Source organism: Bos indicus, chromosome 16 (assembly GCF_029378745.1).
Source record: "Bos indicus isolate NIAB-ARS_2022 breed Sahiwal x Tharparkar chromosome 16, NIAB-ARS_B.indTharparkar_mat_pri_1.0, whole genome shotgun sequence".
NCBI lineage: Eukaryota > Metazoa > Chordata > Mammalia > Artiodactyla > Bovidae > Bos > Bos indicus.
The window spans coordinates 65801024-65823073 of record NC_091775.1 but is presented as its reverse complement, the minus strand read 5'-3'; the positions used below and the strand labels follow the sequence as shown (position 1 = coordinate 65823073).

At 42.1% G+C, this 22050-nt stretch overlaps 1 protein-coding gene across 1 annotated transcript in view; it reads left to right on the top strand.

Moving 5' to 3' along the window:
• COLGALT2 (collagen beta(1-O)galactosyltransferase 2) overlaps window positions 1–22050 on the top strand; it is a 121194-nt gene that overhangs the window by 65425 nt on the left and 33719 nt on the right. The window contains exons 2-5 of the mRNA XM_070768559.1: window positions 7686–7796; window positions 10706–10823; window positions 12750–12884; window positions 17675–17879. Of these exons, the coding sequence (XP_070624660.1) occupies window positions 7686–7796; window positions 10706–10823; window positions 12750–12884; window positions 17675–17879 (569 nt within the window). The remainder of the gene's footprint in view (window positions 1–7685; window positions 7797–10705; window positions 10824–12749; window positions 12885–17674; window positions 17880–22050) is intronic.

Here is a 22050-nt window from a genome sequence, read left to right as displayed (position 1 = left end):
AGGAAAAGTTCAGGCTCTAACCCCCACCATTTATATGGCTTCAGCAAGACATAACCTCTCATCCTCAGCCTTCTCATCTACGTGTGTGTGTGTGTGTGCTTAGTCGTTCAGTCATGTCCGACTCTTTGTGACCCCATGGACTAAGGCCCACCAGGCTCTTCTGTCCACGGGGATTCTCCAGACAAGAATACTGGAGTGGGCAGCATATCCCTTCTCCAGGGGAGCTTGCCAACCCAGGTATCGAACTGGGGTTTCCTACATTGCAGGTGGATTCTTTACCAGCTGAGCTACCAGGGAAGCCCTAACATGGAGAAATAAAAAGAATGTCTATCTTAGCTAAACATGAAGCTCAAAATGGGACAGTGTGTGACATACGGGGGTGGGGTTCTTAACATCAAGAGAGGACAATCTAGCTCACGATCGAAAGTATCAAGAAATGGTCTATTTGTGATATGTCTAATTAAGTTCGTCCTGATTTTATTAAAATGATAATGGGCTTTTGAATTCACCATTACCTGGTCAATCTGTGAATTTTAACCATGCCTCCTTCTTGCTTTTAAGGAGTGCAATTGATTACTTGGTTGATTCCATTTCCAGAATTAGCATGACTTTTTACATCACTCTTACGCAGTCTTTAGATGTAACGCCTATGATTGTTTCTGAGACTGAATGGTTCATACTGAGGAAGGACATCAAGAAAATAGAAATATTTATTTGTTGATGAGGAGGGTTTCATGAGAAGTGAGTTTCCCTGATTTGTTAGTTCATTAGGAAGCATTGCTACTAACTGATTTGATAGGATCTTGGAGAAGGAAATGGCAACCGACTCCAGTGTTCTTGCCTGGAGAATCCCAGGGACAGGAGAGACTGGTGGGCTGCCGTCTCTGGGGTCACACAGAGTCGGACACGACTGAAGTGACGCAGCAGCAGCAGGAGAAGACTTTTGTTGGAAGAGATTCCCAGCTTCCAGTTCATATCTGTATCCTGATAGGAAACATAGTCACAGCTAGTCCACCCAGCAGACAGAGTCTAGTTTTTTAAACAACACTACACAGTAGCCAGGAGGCAAGAATCCATTGTATTTTGCCAAGTGGCCAAGCATGTCTCTTCCCACCTTTGCAGGACAGCAGCTGGTGAGCCTGTCCCTGAGAGCAGAGACAGAGGTGGTGGGACTGATAACATGCCCTTTCTTGAAAATGAATTTCACTAGTTGCTTCTAAAAGTGAAATTTTATTCGTAGGTGGAGCTCTTTATTTTCTACACCAATGAGTCTTCCTTGCTGGATGAAAACATGAGGCAATTAAGAGGGCAATTCAGATTTTGAAGTCTCAAGTTGGAAAATTCATTTTTTGCCAGCTCGCTAGTCATGGCGAATGGTCCAGGTGGTGACTAACTTTGTTGTTCATTCCATCACAGCTCCCTTGAGCCCCTTGCAGGTTCCAGGACAGCGAAGATCAGTCGCTGCACAGCACTGCCTTCCTCCTGCCCCACTGACTGCAGGCCTGTTGCTCTGTAGCACTGGAAGTCTAGACTTTCTGGGGTGGCAGGCAAGCTAAGAACATTCCCTGAGGGTCAGTGCAGAGGGGGGTGATCAGGAGTGCCAGGTCCTCAGTGTCCGTGTTCCTCTTGCAGAGTGGTCCAGTCTGCATCTTTAATTTGGCTCCAGTGGCCCTTCACTTAGTAACGTGAGTTTAGCTCTCACAACCTCAGTAGTTCTTATAAAAAGAAATGAGCCAGTTGCAATTATTTCAAATTGGCTACTTGTTTAGGAGCCAAGACTGAGGAATGAAAACTGACCTTCTAAAACAAGGAGGAAAGTCAGTGTGTTTAGACGTCGCCAAAGAAACTTCAGTTTTATTTTTGGCCGCAGCCAAATAGGAAAGCTTGGTCACTCTGAAGACTTGTTTATCTGCTGGTCTGCTGCAGAGGCTCTTGCTTTCCCCTGTAACAGTGACCATGCACCTGCTGGCCTGGGGACTTCATCAGCCAAGAAAAGCCCTGTACATGCTTTTGACTGAATTTGCAGTATGAGCGTGCGTGCGTACCAAGTTGCTCAATCATGTCCGACTCTTTGTGACCCTTTGGGCTCTAGCCCGCCAGGCTCCTCTGTCCATGGGATTCTCCAGGCAAGAATACTGGAGTGCACTGCCATGCCCTCCTCTAGGGAATCTTCCTGACCCAGGGATCAAACCCATGTCTCTTACATTTCCTGCATTGGCAGGTGGATTCTTTACCACTGAGCCACCTGGGAAGCCTGCAGCATATGTTTACTGCTGTCCTAATCTGACTTTGAATCCAAGACTCATGGGCCTTTGCTGACACGCACAGGTAGGGAAGAGGAAGAGGCAAGAGGAACTAGAAGCAGAAGCAGAGAGGAAGCGGACATGCAGCTTGATGGTGAGATGTGACCTAGACTCCCTCCTGAGGCCATGTGGATGGATGTTGCCCCTGTATCTGCCAGCTCGTGCATTTCAGGTGCCACCATCTCCAAAGAAAGCCAGCAAAGACTAATGGACAGAGAGGGGACCAACCACGAGCATCACAGGGGTATCAGGGCCACAGTCCTCCTGAAGGTGGAGGAGGGAGGTTCCAGTACTCCTGGAACTCCAGGTCGCTCTCCCATGAGGCCTTCAAAGACAATTAATTACATGAGGATTGGCACAGCTCAAGAGCTGAGCTCTCCTTGCTATGTCACTGGGAGCCGGAGAGATGATTTAAGATGATTTAATGTGACTCTCTACTCTGGTTGGGAGAATTGAGGCCAAGATTGAACAGGCTTCGCGTCCCAGGAGCCTGGTGTTCCAGCCAGTACCTGTTTGTGCTTCGTAAACAGTGGTGCTCCAGTCTGACTGGTGAAATCACTAATCGCTGCTTCACTTTGTCGGTCACCTCTCCAGGGGTATCTTCACATCATTCCTTGCTTTCTTCAAGGAATCCTCTAGCGATATCCGTTATCTCTTCGCGTGCTTTTCTTGATCTCTTTGGGAGTAGATGGCAGACTCATCTTCCATGGGACTGGAAAGAGCTGTGGGTTTGAGAGAAAGCCTCGGCTTCTCCTGCACGCTTTGTGTCCTTGATGGAGAAATCCATCCAGCTGCAGATTTTTGTGTGTCCTGCAGCTGGTGGAGCTGTAGGATGGGTCAGGCACTGCACCGTTACATTTTCTACAGGGCTCTGAAAGCAGAACCTTTAACCCAGGCCTCACGTTTCCTCAGGGAGCTTGCATCTGGGCCTTTGCTCTGTCTCTCTCTCTCCAACCCTCTGAAGACACCAGTGCCTGCATGCTTTCATGATTATGTATTCGAACGGAAACACATTTTCATCAGAGGGATTAAAAAGCAGCAGTTAGAAGTGTCTGCCTGGATTTCTGTTTATTTGCTTTCGCCAGGGGAGTGGAGGAGCAGGGTGGTGTTCTTGAGGGGGCGGACTGCAAGCCCTCCTCAGTGGCCTGGACCCGGCCCCTCTGTTTTTCCTGTGGGACAAGGCAGGAGACTGGCTGTGGGCATCAAAGGCGGGTGTGGATGGACCTGCAACCACAGTGGGAGGACTTGCTCATTTCCTCGGAAGCCTGAGAACAAAGAGAATCTGAACAATGGGGGGAAGTAACCGTATAGGAAATATTTAAAACGTAATCAGGAGAGTATTCAAAGTCTCTGCCTCTACTTTTAATTAGACACATCTGTCTCTGCAGATTCCACACAGCTAATTTCTCAGGATGTTTGGCAGTAGTGGATACTTAGGCAGAGTTTGGAGTTGTTTAGTCTGTACACCAGGAAAGTAAATTTCATATAATGAGACCTTTGTTAAAATAATTAGGAGAAAATGCAGCAAGGAGTAGGAAGGGCGAAGAGAACGTCAGCCCCATGTAATGCAGAAGCAACAGTCAAGGAAAGAAGTAGACGCTGTCTGAAGTTGCCTACACCGTAAGGCATTTGGGAATAATATGGAATTCCTAAAACTTTTGGCTCGCACTGCAGTCAAGATTTTGGGGGTTGGTTTTGTTTTAACTTACTCTTACCCATAATACTTTGCGTGAAGAAGAATATGCATTAGAGCAGGTTCTCAGTTTCAGGACTTGCTCTACACGTGCTCCATACCGTGAGATGAGTGGGTTGACAATCCTGGTGCCCTTCCGGGCTATGATGCCGGACGTCGTGCTGGGCTTTGGTGGCTGTGGCTGTGTGTGACTGTGGATGTGGTTTTTGCTGATACTCTGTACTTCTCGGCACAGCTGCAAGCTGGATGGGGTCCGTGTCTCCCTCCCACGTTGCTTCCTGGACCGTTTCCCACCTGCTTGTATTCCCCCACCTCTGTCCTAACATGCTCACCTAGTGTCCCCCAACACTATCAGCTACACACATCACCTCTCTTCCCTCCAGAAAATAGAATGTCCAGGTGGGTCTGTGGGTCTCTCCCTCCTACATCTTGTTTCAAAGAAAGGAGCTGATTCTAATCTGATTTCCAAAAAAGACTTGAAAGTAGATTGAATCGGCCATTGGCATCACCTCCTGATCCCCTATTTTTTGAATAATGTTTTAAATAAGGACAGTTTTTATTCAAATATCCATTTTATGAAATAAGATTTTCAAATATTAGTCATATCCCTCTTTCCTTCATTTTCCTATACCTTGTGACATGAGCTACATATCATCATGTTACTTGGTGTTTTACAGAAATTTATTCCCTGTGTAACATGGCCTTTCACTATGCTTTGCTTAACAGTGTGTTTTTTCTCTTAAAGATTTCTCGTCCTCTCTTAGAGATTTCACTTGTTACTTTTGGAGGAGCCGTGACCCCCAAAAGCTCAAGTAAGAAGAATAAAAACCATTATAGATTGGGTTTAACAAAATTCTATGTACTGAATTGCTATAAATGGAAGAAGTGACCACTGTTCACATCTCTTCATTTGCTCTTGTCAAGGCCATGCTCCCAGGGAACCACCACTGCTGATAATGCCAACAGCTTTCCCTCCCCAATAGGAACTGCTGAATTGCCAATAAAGTATAAATTGCCAATAAAGTATAAGTGAGAGTATATTTTTACTCACTTAAGTGTCTCAGATACCTCTATTTTCCCATGACTGTTTCTTTCCCATTGTTCCTCCATTTCTTCCTTCCTTCCTCTCTTCCATCCTGTTTTAATTTTATTCAGTGTGGTTTTAAAAAATCAGGATTAGTGTTGAATTTTCACTAATGCTTTAGGATTTTTGCAGCATATTCATTGAAAGATAACTGTTCTGTAGTTGTGTCTTTATCAGGTTTAGTTACCACTGTCGCACTTGCATTATTAAAAGGACTTGGAACAAGCCACGTAACTATGGAGGTAGCTAATGTTAAGATGGGCTTTCCAGATGGCTCAGTGGTAAAAAATCCACCTGCCAATGCAGGAGATGAAGGAGATGCGGGTTCAATTCCTGAGTTGGGAAGACCCCCAGGAAGAAATGGCAACCCACTCCAGTATTCTTGCCTGGGAATCCTATGGACAGAGGAGCCTGGCAAGCTGCAGTCCATGGGTCGCAGAGTTGAACATGGCTGAGTGTGCACACACGCACACATACTCTTAAGATATCTGGTAGAATTTCCCTATGAAACCACCTGGGTCTAGTGTTTTTTTTTTGTTTCTTTCTTTATTTCTTCCAAGAAAACTGTTCTGTTTAAGTTTTATGTTTCAACTGGAATCAATTTTGCTAACATGCATCTTGCTAGGACATCTTCTATTATATCTAGTTTTCAAATTTATTTTGTATTGAGTTATATGAATTAATTGCATATGATTTTTTAAAAAAAATTCTTTCATGTCAGTCATATTCCCTTCATCTTTGTCTTTTCTTATTTTTAATTTTTGTGTTGTCTGGGTTATATTAACTAGTGATTGTCTTTTGTTGATTTTTTTACTTAAAAAAGTAACATTTCTTTTGTTTATTAATTCTGCTTTTTCTCTGTTTTCTACCTCATGACTTTCTACTTTCATCTTTATGCCTGTTTGTTTTGTTGCTCTTTCTCTAGCTTTTGGAGTAGGAGTTTAACTCAGTAATTTTTATTGATTTAAGGATAAAAAACTGAATTTTCTCTGACCACTGCTTTAATTGTATCCCTCAGTTCTGATCTCTAGTGTTTTTATTATTTATCTTTAGAAGTTCTAAAGTTGATTTGTGTTTCTTCTTTCACTTAATAGTTGTTTAATAGAGAGTTTTTAATGGAATTTTGGAGGTTTTGTTACTAATTTTTTACTTTATGATGTGATCAGAGAATGCGATAAATATTATTCCACTTTTGTAAAGCTTTCTTCATCGTGTAATTGTTGGTCAATTTTTGTGAATGTTTCATGCGCACTTGAGAAAAAAGTGGAATCTCTATTGTTGTGTTCCATAGCGTGCTGCGATTCATGGGGTCGCAGAGTCGGACACGACTGAGCGACTGATCTGATCTGATCTGATAGATTCTTTACATATTTACTTTCTCCACTTCGTACTTTCTTTAACTGAAAGTAGTATATTAACACCCCTTATTATTGGTGCTTGCTTTACCTTTCTGTACTTTCTGCTGTATAGGGGTTGGCAAACCACAGCCTGTAGGCCTGTTGCCTACTTTCATAAACAAATCTTTACTGGAGCACAATAATGCTCATTCATTCATGTGTTATGAATGACTGCTTCACTGCTACAATGACAGTTAAGTAGTTACAACAGACAGTATATAGCCTACAAGCCTAAAATAGTCACTGTCTGGCTTTTAAAGAAAAGTTTGCCAACCCCTGTACTGTATATAGGTATGTGGATATGCACATTTATTATATCAATGTGAATGACATTATTTAGCATTATTATTATAATTACAATTTTGCCTTGTTATGTTTAATAATTTTGGCCTGAATTCTGCCTTATTTGATGTCAAGATTACACCCCATGCTTTCCTTCTTTCTTTTCCAGTTGACTGGCATATCTGTTCATTTTGGGGTGTTCTGAATAACTTTGTCTTAGATACATTATATTATACACAGCATGTGTTTGCTTTGTGACACTGTTTGAAAACATTTATGTTTTAATAAATGACTTAAACTCCTTTTTCAGTGAATCAGTTTGTTAAACTTTCAAGATAGAGCAGAAACAAGTTTACATACATTGTAGACTTCTGAAGGTATTCTATCTTGTGACAGCGATGGTGGAGTTATCCAGAATAAATACGTGGAGATACCTTGGGCTTTGAATTTTATACTGAAAACTGTCATTGTGATTTTCCCCTCTGTTGCGTGTGTGTGACTAAAGCAGCACTGATTAAACATTCTGTGGGACTTGAAAATGCAACTGAATTATTGCTTAAATTGAGAGTTGCTCTTATGAAGTTAAAAGGTAGATACCTAAAAATCGGACACCTAAAAATTAAAACAAATGGAAAACTTTCCAAGAGTATTAGTTAACTAACCCATTCATTTTACACATATACTGTTTTTTAGATCGCTTTTACTATTGGCCAAGTCCTGCTTAGGGATCTAATGACACAGAGATGGTTGAAAGCCATCTCTCTCGCTTCAGAAATTGTCTAGATTGGAACACGAGGGAGTCATTTTCATATGCACAGTGTCTAGAACTGGCTGTTCTCCTTTCGTTTATCTGGAGCCCTTTGGCTTCCTTCCTCGGTCTTTGGATGACATAATAACGGAACTGTGTGGTGCTTTTTCTCATGCAGGGCGGCCACTGACCACAATGTGGATAATACAACAGAAATACTCAGGGAGTGGCTGAAAAATGTACAGAAAGCCTATCACTATGTGGAGTGGAGGCCTATGGACGAACCTGAGTGAGTAGCAGAGAACATTCTGTCAACTCGTTGTCTACCCTTCCCCCGCCGTAATCAGTTTTCCAGTCACTTAGGTTTCTAATCTTAGAGGCACATGTGATTTTTCATTGTCTTTTGTCTCTGTAACTGATAGTAAGTTGCAAAGACCTGCTATTTCTTTCTTTGACAGATCTTTGTATTTCTTTTCCTCTTTGCTCATGCAGCTACCAGCCAAGTTCAGACTCTCATTAGTTCTCAAGTAAATTAACACAGTAGTGTATGTTTTAAAATATTGATATTACTTATTCATACTTTGAGTATTAACCTTTTATACTTGAGGGATCATAGTGAAAAGTTTGTATTCTTCTTATATATACCTTGCTTTTTAACCCATCATAACTTGGTAATTGTACCATAAGTTAAGTTGCCTGCTCAGTCGTGTCCGACTCTTTGTGGACTGTAGCCCTACCAGGCTCCTCCATCCATGGGATTCTCCAGGCAAGAATACTGGAGTGGGTTGCCATTTCCTTCTTCAGGGGATCTTCCCAACCCAAGGATCGAACCCAGGTTTCCCACATTGCAGGCAGATGCTTTAACCTCTGAGCCATAGCAAGAGTTAAAGAGTGTCTCATTATTTTTGTGACTGCAGAGTATCCACTGATGGGTGAACCATAATTATTTAACCATCCTCCTACTGATGGACATTTACATTATTTCCAGTCTTTACCCTAGCAATTTTTTTTTTTTTTTTGGCTGCGCTGCACAGCATGCAGGATTCTAGTTCCGGGACCAGGGATTGAACCTGCGCCCCTGCATTGGCAGTGCAGAGTCTTAATCATTGAATCACAGGGAAGACCCTACTGCAGCGACTTCTTAGTTGCTTTATCTTCAAAATGATACTATATACCACACTGTCAAATCAATCTACCTAAAAGATTAACGATGGCCTTTCATTTCTTTGTTGAAAAAACTTCAGTGACTCTCTACTGCCTACAGAATGAAGTTCAAATACCTGATTTGAAATATTTCATAAATATTTTTAAAATATCCATATCTTTATACCAATATTTCCTAAAAGAAAACTGCCTTATCCAGATGTTCCTTTTATTTTCAACCCCGGGCTTTCCTTCCCTTCTTTGTGATAACCTTTATCCCAAATTCTACCTGCTACCAAAAGCTGTGGCTAATCATTCCAGTTACAAATGTCTACCTTCTCTCAACACTTGTATTGCTTATTTCCTGTATCATCTTGTTTGGCACAACAATAAACTTAATGAACATTGACTATCTAATTCATGCATTTTTTCTAAGTTATTTTATTTTTTATACAGGGGCTAAAATGTACAAATACTTTATGTTTCACTCAGTGCTATGTTCCTGTAAGCACTAAATTTATGCTTGTTGAATAAACAAATGAGTGAATGAGAATATGAATAAATATATTTCAAACTTAATACTCTAAATGTTCCCCAGGCTACTGTAGTTCTAGATTAAGGAACTGTAGAAGTGGGATGAATTGAGCTGCTGAAATTTTTCCCAGGAAAAGTCATTTATTGGAAATTGAATATGTATTATAGAAATAATAAATGCTGTTCCAGAACAAAATTTGTTCTTCTAGTCTCTCACTGTATAATATTTTTTATTACATGTACATATATATGTATCTACATCTAGGTCTCAATCTCAGCATATGGTCTATAGATGAAGCAAACCTTAACAATCAAATGTGGACACTGTAAAAGATTCTGAACACTTTTTTGGAGTTACTTATAATAGAATTTGGCCCAGTTAGAGTGGCCCAGAAAAACTCTATGTACCTCTCCCAAATCCTGGTAATTTTCTCCATAGCCAGATTTTGACTAAATATATTGTATGCCAAGGTCAGTGTGAGAAATATCAAAGAAGGTATTTTTAGGGGCAACATATTCAGAAAAAAAAAAAGACAGGAATTCCACTGAGTTTTGTATAAATGATTGGGGAAAACATTTCAGAAACTTCCTGTGTAATAAACAGTTTTATTCATCTTGTTTGTATGGTTATGGTCTCATTTTTGTGGTTTCTCTTTTACTGAGGCAGATGTCCTGCCAGTGTGCAGCTACGAGAACTTGAAGTGGTGGCCAGTTTGGGGCCCCTGTGACTTTATCAATGTCCGTACCAGGTGGGAGCTTTCAGAAAGGTTCTCAAGGGTGAGCCAACCCGGCTGCCTCCATGGCCGTGGATGAGTCCTGGCAGCCTTGTGGGTGTTGAGAGACATTCCAGCATTGTGTATTTGCTCCGTGATCTCACTCCGTCTGGGGGAGATCAACATATTGGACTCTGTAGAGTCCTTTACTGAGACTTGACCACAGAAAATAAACCTTTGTTTTTCCCAGGAAGCTCCTAATTTGATGCTGTAACATTTTCAAATGTATCTGATGGCTGAATGTATGAGACAGTGTCTAGGAACATGAGCTTTGGGGTTATTCCTAGATTCAAATTCTGGCTATACCCCTTATTAATGGCATAATGTTAAGCAAATGACTTAACCACTCTGACCAATTTCCTCGGCTGTAAAGAGGGGAGAGTGGTAGCACTTCATCATAAAAACAGTGAATTCTAATGAGAACTGAAATATTGGGTCAGCCAAAGAGTTCATTCAGGTCTTTCCATAAGATGTACAGAAAAACCCAAACAAACTTTTTCGCCAGCCTAGTGTTTTGTATAAAGATTCCTGTGTATGGGAAGCAGAAAATTACTTCATCTCTCCTTGCTCCAATTTCTTATATGTAATAAGGGGATAATGATAACCATAATAGTATCGACTTCCTAGGGCTACTACTGGAAGATAAAATGGATTAGTATGTAGTGCCTGCAATATATACGCATTCAATAATTATTAGCCATCATCATCATAATTATTATTGTTATTATTATTATTATTATTATTATAGGTCTTACCCTGATGAAATTGGACCAAAGCACTGGCCTGCCTCCCGTTTTGCCCACGTGATGAAACTACGGCAGGCAGCCCTTCGAACTGCGAGGGAAAAATGGTCAGACTACATTCTGGTAAAACAGATGTTTAATTTCTTGACAACTATTATCTAGAATGTGTCCAGAGCAATTGTTGATAATCTAGGACCGTGGGAGCTATCAAAATGACCGCTTTTAGGCCTCTCCTCCTCAGTGTTCTAATAAAGGCACAAGAAAAAATCTGGAGAACTTAATATCGTGAGACCTGGATTTCATCTCAGACCCATTCCTCATATGCATTTTTAGTGAGTAAGCAAATACTCCTGAATTGTTCTATCTCTTTATTGTAGTAAACATGAAAAACCCTAAATCTTTTTAGTTCAGAGGGAATGCTGTGGGTAAAGCAACAGTAAAGGTCTTAACTTCTCGGGACTTCCCTGGTGGTCCAGGTGCTAAGACTAAGCTCTCAATGCAGGAGTCCCGGGTTTGATCGCTGCAGCATGAGGGTCAACTAGATCTCACTAAAGAGCCTGCGTGGCTGCATGCCGCAACAAAGATCAAAGATCCACACGCCACAGCTAAGACCCGGCACAGCCAAATAAATACATTAAAAAAAAATTTTTTTTTTTAAAGAAAAACTCTTTAGAAGAGTTTCGGGGATATGAGAAATTAATTACTTTTAAATAGTCAAATTAACAGCCCTGAAATGCTGTTCCTTTTGGCTCCTGAATGTCTGAGGACCGGCGCCTCTTGCTTGGTTTCCTAGTTGCTCCCAATTATGCTGGACCCTCCTGGTGAATTTCTCTCCATAAAGAGGCCCCATTACTTTCCTTAGAACTTGCAGAGTGGTCCAGAAACATGCTGGCCTTGACGATTAGGAATCCATGTTCTGTCCCATCCTTGTCCTCCAGGAACCTGGGTCTCCGTTGGAAAGGACAGGTCCCTGAGCAGTAAGGAGCCGCAGTCCCTGTTCTCATTTGAAAACGGACAGTCTTCTTTCTCCACAAGTTTATGGCAACCAAGTTCTTCCTCTGTGTGCACCCCCACAAATCCATTTAATTCTTTTGGCAAACCTTTTTCAGTGCAACACTAGAAATACCACCAACGAAACAAAGCCAGTGATGTTTCATAAAACTAATGGACGTCTGCTCTCTGACTCCTAAAGGGAACACTTTTGACCATCCTCAGCCTTGCAATCACAACAGAAATCAGCCCAATAGTTTATCACACACCCATTTTCAATACAAATAATTTCATAGAAGAGTCCAGTTGTGCTGATATTTAACATTGCATAGCTGTCTAAATGTCTTTGAAGTGTACAAGTGCTGAGCCACAAAATTTTGAGTAAAGAGACCGACTATCAAAAGAATGAAAGCTTCTGAGGTTTTACTTTCTGTATGTGTGGGAAGTATACATAACATAAACTCTACCATCTTAATTTTTTAAGTGCACAGCTCAGTGTGATTATTTTATATAATAGAAACTGCTATGCTGTCCCTGTAAATGAATGTGTTAACACAGATTTCTGATGAGAATGGGAAATAGCTTCACTAGTAAGTAATATACTTTAAACAAAAAAATCTAATTGTAGCATTAAGAGAGCATTGATGGATTCATTTGGGGCCAGTTTGACATTACTATAGACAACCTAAATAGGTCTGTTCATTTGTACTTAGAATAAGCATGCAATAAATGCAAATGAATCTTTTAAGGGCTTGAGACCCATTCATATTTTATACTTACCAAGGTGTAGCTTGAGTTCCAGTCTAGTATTTGCCCAGCGATAACACCAATTCATTGCTTGGTGCCTTATGCAGAGCTAAACATGTGGAAGTTAGACTGGATGCATTTTCCCTAAATGAAAGCTATCCAGCCCTAAGGGGTTTCCATAAGTAAAACATGGACAGCTGGTTCTGTATGTCATGGGCAAGTTTCCATGATCCTTTGTCAAGTATTAGGTTACTCTTATACCCATTACTGAAAAGTACCTTTTCATCTGATGTTGTCCTTTTCTTTTCCTAGTTCATAGATGTTGACAACTTCCTGACTAATCCACAGACCCTCAATCTACTGATGGCAGAAAACAAAACCATTGTGGCCCCCATGCTGGAGTCTCGGGGCTTGTACTCTAATTTCTGGTGCGGAATCACACCTCAGGCAAGTGTGTTGGTTAACAAATTAAGGTTATGAATTTTAACAAGGCAGCCACCTGTCAGCAGTAGCCCCGTGAATCTTTTCTGATTTTCTCCCTTGAAACACGCATGTCATTGTGTTACTAGAGCAAGGGTTTTCAGGAAAGGAGGTAAATCCATGTCCAATACCAGAACCCAAAGAGCTCTTCTGTATTAATGAATTGTGAGGACATTATTCTAATGAGTTTAGGATTAGAAGCTTTAAATTAACCAATAAAGCTTACTGGGATTTGTACTTTTCTTCTCCCTGATTCAGAGATTTTCAAAAAATTAAATATTTTTGGTCATTAAAACTCACATGCGAACACTGTAAAAAACTGGAAATAGAAAAAAAGTTTTTTAAAAAACATCATGTTAATTGCTCCCATTCTAACATCATAGATAACAGATTACATGTTTTAACTATATCATCAAGTGGCTATTATGCAATTTACTTAGCCTTTCTTTTAGTTTAAGAACATTTATTTACAACTTTTAACTATTATAATAACCATCATGATTAACATAAAATTTTTCATATTTAGTATTATTTCCTTGGGACAGCTTCTAAGAAGTGAAATTAGTGAGTTAAAGAGTATTAAACATTTTAATGACCCTTGATATGTTGCCAAATTTATTTCCAAAGAAATCGAATAATTGGAACTACTGTGGTAGATGTTTTTACAAAATTTAAGTTATTTCCATCATCTCTCTTTTCCATTGTAAAAATCTTCAAAGTCTAGAGAGGTGTTGCAGTGAATGTTTATGGCTGGTTGTATTTCTGATTCTTTAGTTAATAAATTAAGAGAGATAAACTGATCAATGTAATATATATCAATGTAGGCTAAAGATGCTCTAAGGGAAAAAGTGTATGTTAGATGTGTTCTCATGCTCAAAGAGCTAAATTTTCAGTCCCTGTTTTATATTTGGTTTGGTTTTGGATGAAGAAAGAGGCCAGTGGTGTGCTGGTAAATACTTGGTGGTGGCTGTCTGTAGGGAAAACCCCTGATTGGCAGCATTTGCTGGTTTTCACGGTGTCAGTACTCCCACCTTGCAAATGTTGTTTAAGCTGAGGGGAAGGTTAAGTCAACTGAAGTGCGGTCACTTGATATAATTACTAAGCGCATGCAAAGTTTGCTGTTCGTGGTTTACTTAGAATGGTGGGTGTTAGCATGATTTTTGTTCTTACAGATTTTAAACTATCAACATAAAAACTGGCTTGCAAACTCCCTGAAAATTTAAATCCATGGCTCTTGCACACAACTGGAGTGGGCATTGCTCTTTTGTTAACAAATATTTCCTGCAGTTCCAAGGGATTTTGAATGTATGGTATCCGCATCTCTTTTAGGGACGCATTAAGTTCATATTTATAAAAGCCAATCAGTTCCTTGAGGAGAAGATATTATATTAAATTTAAGTTCATACAGTCTCAGTTAATAATGTGCAGCACTTAACATGGCAGCATCACTCTAGGGTGTTTTGAATGAGTCAGGCACTGCTACCAGCATCGAGAGTGGATTATCCTCACAACTGTGGCCTTCCGGTTTCTGTTGTCTTACTTGCTTTAATATTAAAAGCTCACTTACTTTGCACGGTAAAAGTAAAATCTAAGCAATTTGGGGGCAATTCTTATTTATGTCTGTTTCTGGCTTTCTGTCATCCTCAGTCAGGCTTCTGCGAGGGCAGGAACAGAAACAGCCAGTGACTTCATAAGCTTAAGTCAAGCCTTGATGTCCAGTGCCTTTAAACACATTCAAAACATGACCTCGGTTATGTCTGGCCACTAAGTAGGAATGATTACCAACAATATTCAGTTTATGTGGAAAAAGAGACGCATCTGTTGCCTCCACCTCTCTGCAGGAAGCATATGAGGTCTCTTTCTCTCCTTCTTTCTCTGCTTCCTTCCTCCCTGTCCCCGGGGTATTCTGTGATTCATCCTCATGAATTTTCCAAGCTCCTCAGTCTGAGAATATTGTTCCTAAGTAGTCTAGAACTTTACATTTGGTGTGTGTTCCTAGGCAGTTCCTCTAAAGAACCAGTTTTCCCTTTATCCCTTGGAAAAATTCTTCTATCCCTTGGAAGAATACTAGTAAGCTGAAAGATGTAAAGTAATCTTTGTTAAAGGCTAATAAAAAATCATGGGAATAATAATCCTTCATCTAATGCATTACAGTTTCCAAGGTATCTTCATAGACTGGATCACATGTGATCCCTTCTACAACCCTGGGAGATCAACAGACCAGTTTTTACCCCATCTTTTCAGGAGGAGAAACTTAGGCTCGAAGAGGTGAAGCATGGAGTAAGATCAATCAGCTAGATGATGATGAATCACATATCTTCTGAGGCTTCTTTTGTGATCCCCTTGTACCTTCTCACGTGGTCAGTATGAGCATTAGCTAGACTAGAACACTAGCCTGGAGACTAAAAGAAATGCTGGAGAAGAGGCTGCAGTGCCTACCGTGTGGGTAGTGACACCACTGCAGGAAATGTGACCCCAAAGTAATGTGACTGATTAAGGAATATGCGAGAACTTGTACAACTGCTGGGTATCGTGCCCTTCAGAGTCCTGGCCCTGTGAAGTCTTACACTTGTTCCATGAGCCTGCTGTTGCCTAAAATGTATTTCAAAATGCCTTTCCAAGTTTCCACATGCTTTAAAGTATATTTTGAGACACATCTTCATCCTCTCTGGAATGGATTTGAGCTTTGGCAATAGTCAAGTTACAGACTTGGTGCCACTGGAGTATAAAGCTCCAGTGGATTCTGCACCCATGTGGGCTAAAGCTGGGACTGTCAATTTACTGCTGTGTCTCCAGCATCTCACACAGCTTGGATTGCAGTAGGCATTCAGGAGATGTTTGTTGAATGAACAGTTGAGCTTGGAGGGAAAGCAAGCTGGGTTACTCCAAACCAGTGTGTTCAGAACCACAGAGTAAGGGCATTGGTTGTCCTGTGTACTTGCCCAGATGGAACTTTCAAAGAGGAATCCCCCCTAAAACATGTAGCAGTGGCAGGTCCACCAGAATAGTGAATAAATAATTGCATTGGAAGAAGGCCCCATTAATATGTTTAAGTACTGCATGTTCAGTTAAAAATACAGAGTGAAGTAAGTCAGAAAGGAGGGCTTCCCTGGTGGCTCAGCTGTAAAGAATCTACCTGCAGTGCAGGAGACACTGGTTTGCTCCCTGGGTTGGGAAGATCCCCTGGAGAAGGGAATGGTGACTCGTTCCAGTATTCTTGCCTGGGAGATCTCATGGACAAAGGAGCCTGGTGGGCTGCAGTCCATAGGGTTGCAAAAGAGTTGGACATGACTTCGCAACTAAACAATAAGTCAGAAAGAGGAAAACAAATACCATATATTAACACTCAGTATTGCATATATATGGGATCTGGAAAAATTTTCCTGACGAACCTATTTGCAAGGTTGAAACAGAGACACAGATGTCAAGAACAGACTTGTGGACATGGTGGGAAGGAATGGGGGTGCAAATTGGGAGAGTAGCATTGATACATATACGCTGCTGCTGCTGCTGCTGCTAAGTCACTTCAGTCGTCCAACTCTGTGAGACCGCATAGACAGCAGCCCACCAGGCTCCCCCGTCCCTGGGATTCTCCAGGCAAGAACACGGAAGTGGGTTGCCATTTCCTTCTCCAAGGCATGAAAGTGAAAAGTGAAAGTGAAGTCGCTCAGTCGTGTCAGATTCTTAGGGATCCCGTGGACTGCAGCCTCCCAGGCTCCTCCGTCCATGGGATTTTCCAGGCAAGAGGACTGGAGTAGGGTGCCATTGCCTTCTCCACATATATACGCTACCATGTGTAAAACAGATGGCTAGTGGGAAGCTGCTGTATAACACAGGGAGCTCAGCTCTGTGCTCTGTGATGACCTGGAGGGGTGGCCTGGGGGGTGGGAGGGAGGCTCAAGAGGGAGGCGATATATGTATACATATAGCTGATTCACCCTGGAGAAGGAAATGGCAACCCACTCCAGTATTCTTGTCTGGAAAACCCCATGGACTGAGGACCTTGGCCAGCTACAGTCCATGTTGTCACAAAGAGTTGGACACTACTGAGTGACTAACACACAACATCTAGCTGATTCATGTTGTTGTACAACAGAAACCAGTACATCATTGTAAAGCAATTATATTCAAATTAAAAATTTTAAAAATCAGCCAATGTAATGTAATTTTAATAACAGCCATTATTTATCAATGCTTTCTTGGTGCTGGGCACTATTCTAAGCATTTTTCAGGTTTTTCCTTACTTGACAGAGAACCCCATGGAGTAGATAGTGCCATCATTCCTATTTCACAATGAGGAAATAGACACAGTAAGGCTGAGTGGCCTGACCAACACCTTCATGCAGTAAGCAGCTGAGGCAGGACTTGAACTCAGGCAGCCAAATCCCAGAACATCTGCTTTCCACTGCTCTGCTCAACCACCTCTGACTGCTCACACTTCGTATACATATATTCAATGACATCATATACATATTCAGTGACGTCGTACGTGAAAGCTGTTATGTGAATCTGTTAAATGAAGAGATGTGCTGAAACCAAAACTGTTTCTGATAACAAGACCCTTTTAGGATTTTTTTTTAAATGTAAGCAGCATTTCTTAAGCTCAGTTGGAAATTCTTAGGCCAAGATAAAGAAGAGAGAAGGTGGCTTTGCTCCAGGATTGGTACTGGTGTTCATTAGGAGTCCATCTAGTGGAAGGTTGGGAAAGGGGAAGCCCTCAGATTAGAGAAAATAACCCACCCATCTGCTTTTTCCAGGGCTTCTATAAACGAACCCCGGACTATCTTCAGATTAGAGAATGGAAGAGGTTGGGCTGCTTTCCGGTCCCCATGGTTCACTCCACATTCCTAATTGACCTCAGGAAGGAAGCCTCTGACAAGCTGATGTTCTATCCCCCGCACCAGGACTACACCTGGACCTTTGATGACATCATCGTCTTTGCCTTCTCCAGCAGGCAAGCAGGTACTGTTTGTATGCATGTTGTATTGCCACCGTGGAGATGCTGCAAATGACCAGCTCCTTTGTTTTGTGCGTTTTATAATAAAACACTCTAAGTAAGGAGATGGGCTTCCTATTGAGGTAGTGTTAGAGGCACTCAGTTATCTGCAGTAACCATACCAGCACCCTCTGGGTTGCTGTCTCTATGAGCACCAATGACCAGAAGCCAGAGCTGGCCCCTACCCAAGAATCCAGTCTCTCTTTTTAAAAAAATGTGGTGACCATGGCCAGAGGCAAGTGATTGGCTCTTGATGGTGTTATTGCATTCTCTGCTCATTAAAGAAGTCCTTTTATTAATTAGAAAACTGTGACAGAGGTCCAGAACCACACTAGAAAGACCCAGACTTCAAAAATGGTGGTTTATTTCTTTTCAAATAAGTGAGCTAGTACAGTGACTGTGTTCCACAAAGTTTTCAGAGACCCAGGCTCCTTCTCTATTGTTTCTCCACTCTCTGTGAAGTATTAACCCCTTAATAATATGATCCGAGATGCCTCATCATTATGGATGTAATATTTCAGTCATCAGGTGAAAACCAGAGAGGGGAGGGCACTCTCCTGTCCTTAGAGGGTACCATCTAGGAGTTGAACACATCACTACCTTGCATAGCCCAGTAGCCAGATTTAGTCATAAGACAACTCCTAGCTGTAAGGGAGGCTCAGAATATTGTCTTTATTCTGTGCAATCTAGAGCCCCAGTTCTCTCTCTATAAGAAGGAGAAGACAGATTTTGGGAGGCAGCTAGCTGTCTCTGCCACAGTCCTCATGGAAGGAAAAACAAAGCCAGACTTAACTGTTTCATAAACCCTTGTAGACTTTTGAGGAAGACAAGTCAGTAGGAAAATAAGTTATTACCCTGTGTCACTTGCACAAGCAATCAGAGAGGATATAGTTCACTAAAGCAGGTCAGCACAAAGATACATGATATCCCGAAAGCAAAGCTTTCTGAGGATCATTCAGATCTTCCTGACAGAGGGCAGCTCCCATTATCAATGAGCCAGAAATGTGTCACTTAACCACTTGCAACTGTGAGTTTAGAAACCAGAAGAATGGTGTATAAATTCATGTGGCCATACAGTCAAGGTGGATGGGATTATCTACAGACCGCAGGTGACTGAGGCAGGTTGCTGGCAGGTGAGAATATTAATATAGATTCAAGTTACAGCTCACATCAGGCCATCCTAGACGCCATAGGTATCCACTCATCAGTTGTAAATTTGGTAGAAATGAGAATATTGGTGGAAATGTGGAATGCTGGCTTTTTCCCCCTTGCCTGCTAGAGCCATTTAGACTCTCTGGCCAGGTATAGACACTTTTTAGGACTGTGTCAGGGCAAAAGCAAGGTCCTTATCCTCATGTAGATTGGAGGGTTTTGTGCAAATCCTTGTGTCAAGGTTAATGGTAACTGCTTCTTTCCACATGGTCTGCAATTGGCTCTGATTTCTCCAGGATGGAAGCAAACTCAAGGCCTTCCCAATCCTTCAGCTTGTGCCATTGCCTTGGCTTAAGAGCTCGAAATAAGGATGTTTCAAGAAAGTGAGCTATTAACAATTACAATAATGATCCGTGCCTAACAAAGGCCTCCTTGATAAACAGTGCACGAGGCATTATTGTGACCCAGGCACTAAATTATTATGATATATCTTTTAAACCAAGATTTGGATTTGGAGCTGGAAGAATGACACAGGCTGGATAGGAGTTTTTCAGCTATGCCCCTTGCTTGGGCTGTTCCCTGGGATTCCATGCTTTATTGGTCAGATTCCCGCGGGCCTGCCCAGGACATTGGAAGCAGATGCAGAGGTGCAGAGCCGTTGGGTGATTCAGGTGGGGAGAGGCGAGGCAGGAGAGCAAGGGGAGAGGATCAGTGCTCTAGGCTTTCCTGCTGTACCCAGCATTGTGTTAGGCTCTGTGACAGCTAGGGAGGTAAGATCTTTACACGTGGAAACAGAAGTAATAGTTATGAAGCAGTGAAAGCTGAGGCTCAGATTAGTGGCATAAACTGTGAACAGGGCAGGAGTCAAGACAAGAAAGAATGGCTGTCATTTGGGAGAATGACAGAGCTTTCCTGACAGTCATGTGGTTCTAAGGTAGCACTTTTACTTAGCTTGGAGTATTTTTAGATGAGACTTAAATGAGCCTCAAGTCCTGCACAGCCCATGGAGTGTTTCTAAGCTCTTTCCTTCTTAATTTCAAAGCAAAACACTTCCCTTCTCTCTTGAAAGAATAAGATGAAAGATGATTTATATTCTTTTGTTCTCACTCTTATGAAGCTCCCCAGCTGTGGATCATCCATTGGAGTATCATTTTGTAAATACCCAGAAGGAAAGAGAAGGTCCACATGTCCCAGGCAGGACCATCTAACCACAAACCTTGAACCTTAATCTTTCACCTTCGACTCCAGACATTGCCACACGTGGGTGATGAATGAGAGGAGCAATCCAAGGGTGCTGGGCTGTGGTTGCTCATCCAGCCCAAGAAGAGAGCACAGGGGTCATGGGCAAGGCTCTGTGGATCCTATGAAGCCAGGGTCAGGAGTTCACCTCCCGCTGTGGCCAGTGAGCTGGGCTGTGTCTTGTGGCCACAGTAACCATCTTTGGCGCCAGCCAATCATCCACCGTATGTCTGCTGTGAGTCAGAGAGGCAAGAGATGTGGGTGATGGGCAGGCAGAGCTGCTCCTGCACATCACGGGTAGTGAGCAAAAGGGCCTCCTGTGTGCAGGGGTGGCAGTCCAGAGTGACCACTGGTTCTGAGACTTGGCTTCCAGACCCTGGGCAGGTGGAGAGATACTTGGCATTGGCTTTTTAGGGACAGAGGTTTAGCACTAATGACTTATGCGGTGATCTTGGGCAGAGCACAGGTTCTCAGACTCTTGAGTTTCCATCACCAAGGATAAAGGTAGGTAGATCAATCTTGCAATGTTAACGTACTATATGAGAGCAAGAAAATGTTTTCCACCTTCCTAAGAGAAGTACAGGCCTTCAATATATAGTATCCTTCACCATTCTTTTTTAGAAAGAAAGTTGTTTGCCCCAGAATTAGCTTTCACTGAGAATACCAGATTCTTTTATAGATTTTATGCAATTATCAGCACATTTCCTTTTCAAACTTTTATATTCTTATCCAACTATCCAGTCACATAGTCACATCAAGTTCAAATAGTCCCCCTTGGTTTATTATAACATTAGCAGTCACCATCCTGTGCCATTTCCCCCTTTTAGAAGACCCAGCATTTTTCACTCTTAAGAGTCACATCCAGGTTTCTAAATAGCATGCTTATAATGAAGTTTCTGGGGTTCGGGGCTTTGCCTCATGGCTTGTGGAATCTTTGTTGCCCTGACCAAGGATTGAACCCAGGCCCTCAGCAGTGAGATGAGACCCCAGTGTCCTAACCACTGGACCACCAGGGAGCTCCCTTAATGCTACTTCTCGAATTTCTGCTTTTGCTTTAGGCCGTACCTATTGCCTCTACTGGGCTTCCCAGGTGACGCAGTGGTAAAAAAAAAAACTGCCTGCTAATGCAGGAGACACAGGAGACATGCGTTCAATCCATGGGTCAGGAAGATCCCCTGGAGCAGGAAACGGAAACTCACTCCAGTATTCTTGCCTAGAAAATTCCATGGACAGAGGAGCCTGGCAGGCTCCAGTCCATGGGGTCGCAAAGAGCCAGACATGACTGGGCATGCATGCAAACTGACTCTACTACTGAAGAGGAGTTAGTTCTGTCCCCTCCCGCTGCCCCCTCCATGCAAAAACATTCTTCCCATCACCCGTCCTCTTTTTATTACTACTCTTTACTTTATTTTTGGCTGTGCTGGGTCTTCGTTGCTGCACATGGGCTTGCTCTAGTTGCGGCGAGCTGAGGACTACTCTCTAGTCGCTGTGTGCAGACTTCTCATCGCCGTGGCTTCTCTTTGGAGCTTGGGCTCTAGGGTGCGGGCTCAGTAGTTATGGCACATGGGATTAGTTGCCCCATGGCATGTGGGATATTCCTGGATTATGGATTGAATTCATGTCCCCCGCATTGCCAGGTGGACTCTCAACCACTGGACCATCAGGGAAGTCCGACCCCGTTCTCTTGATAGTTATGTGGTACTGATAGAGCGATGATCAGTGTTTTTGTTCTTATAATCATGGAAA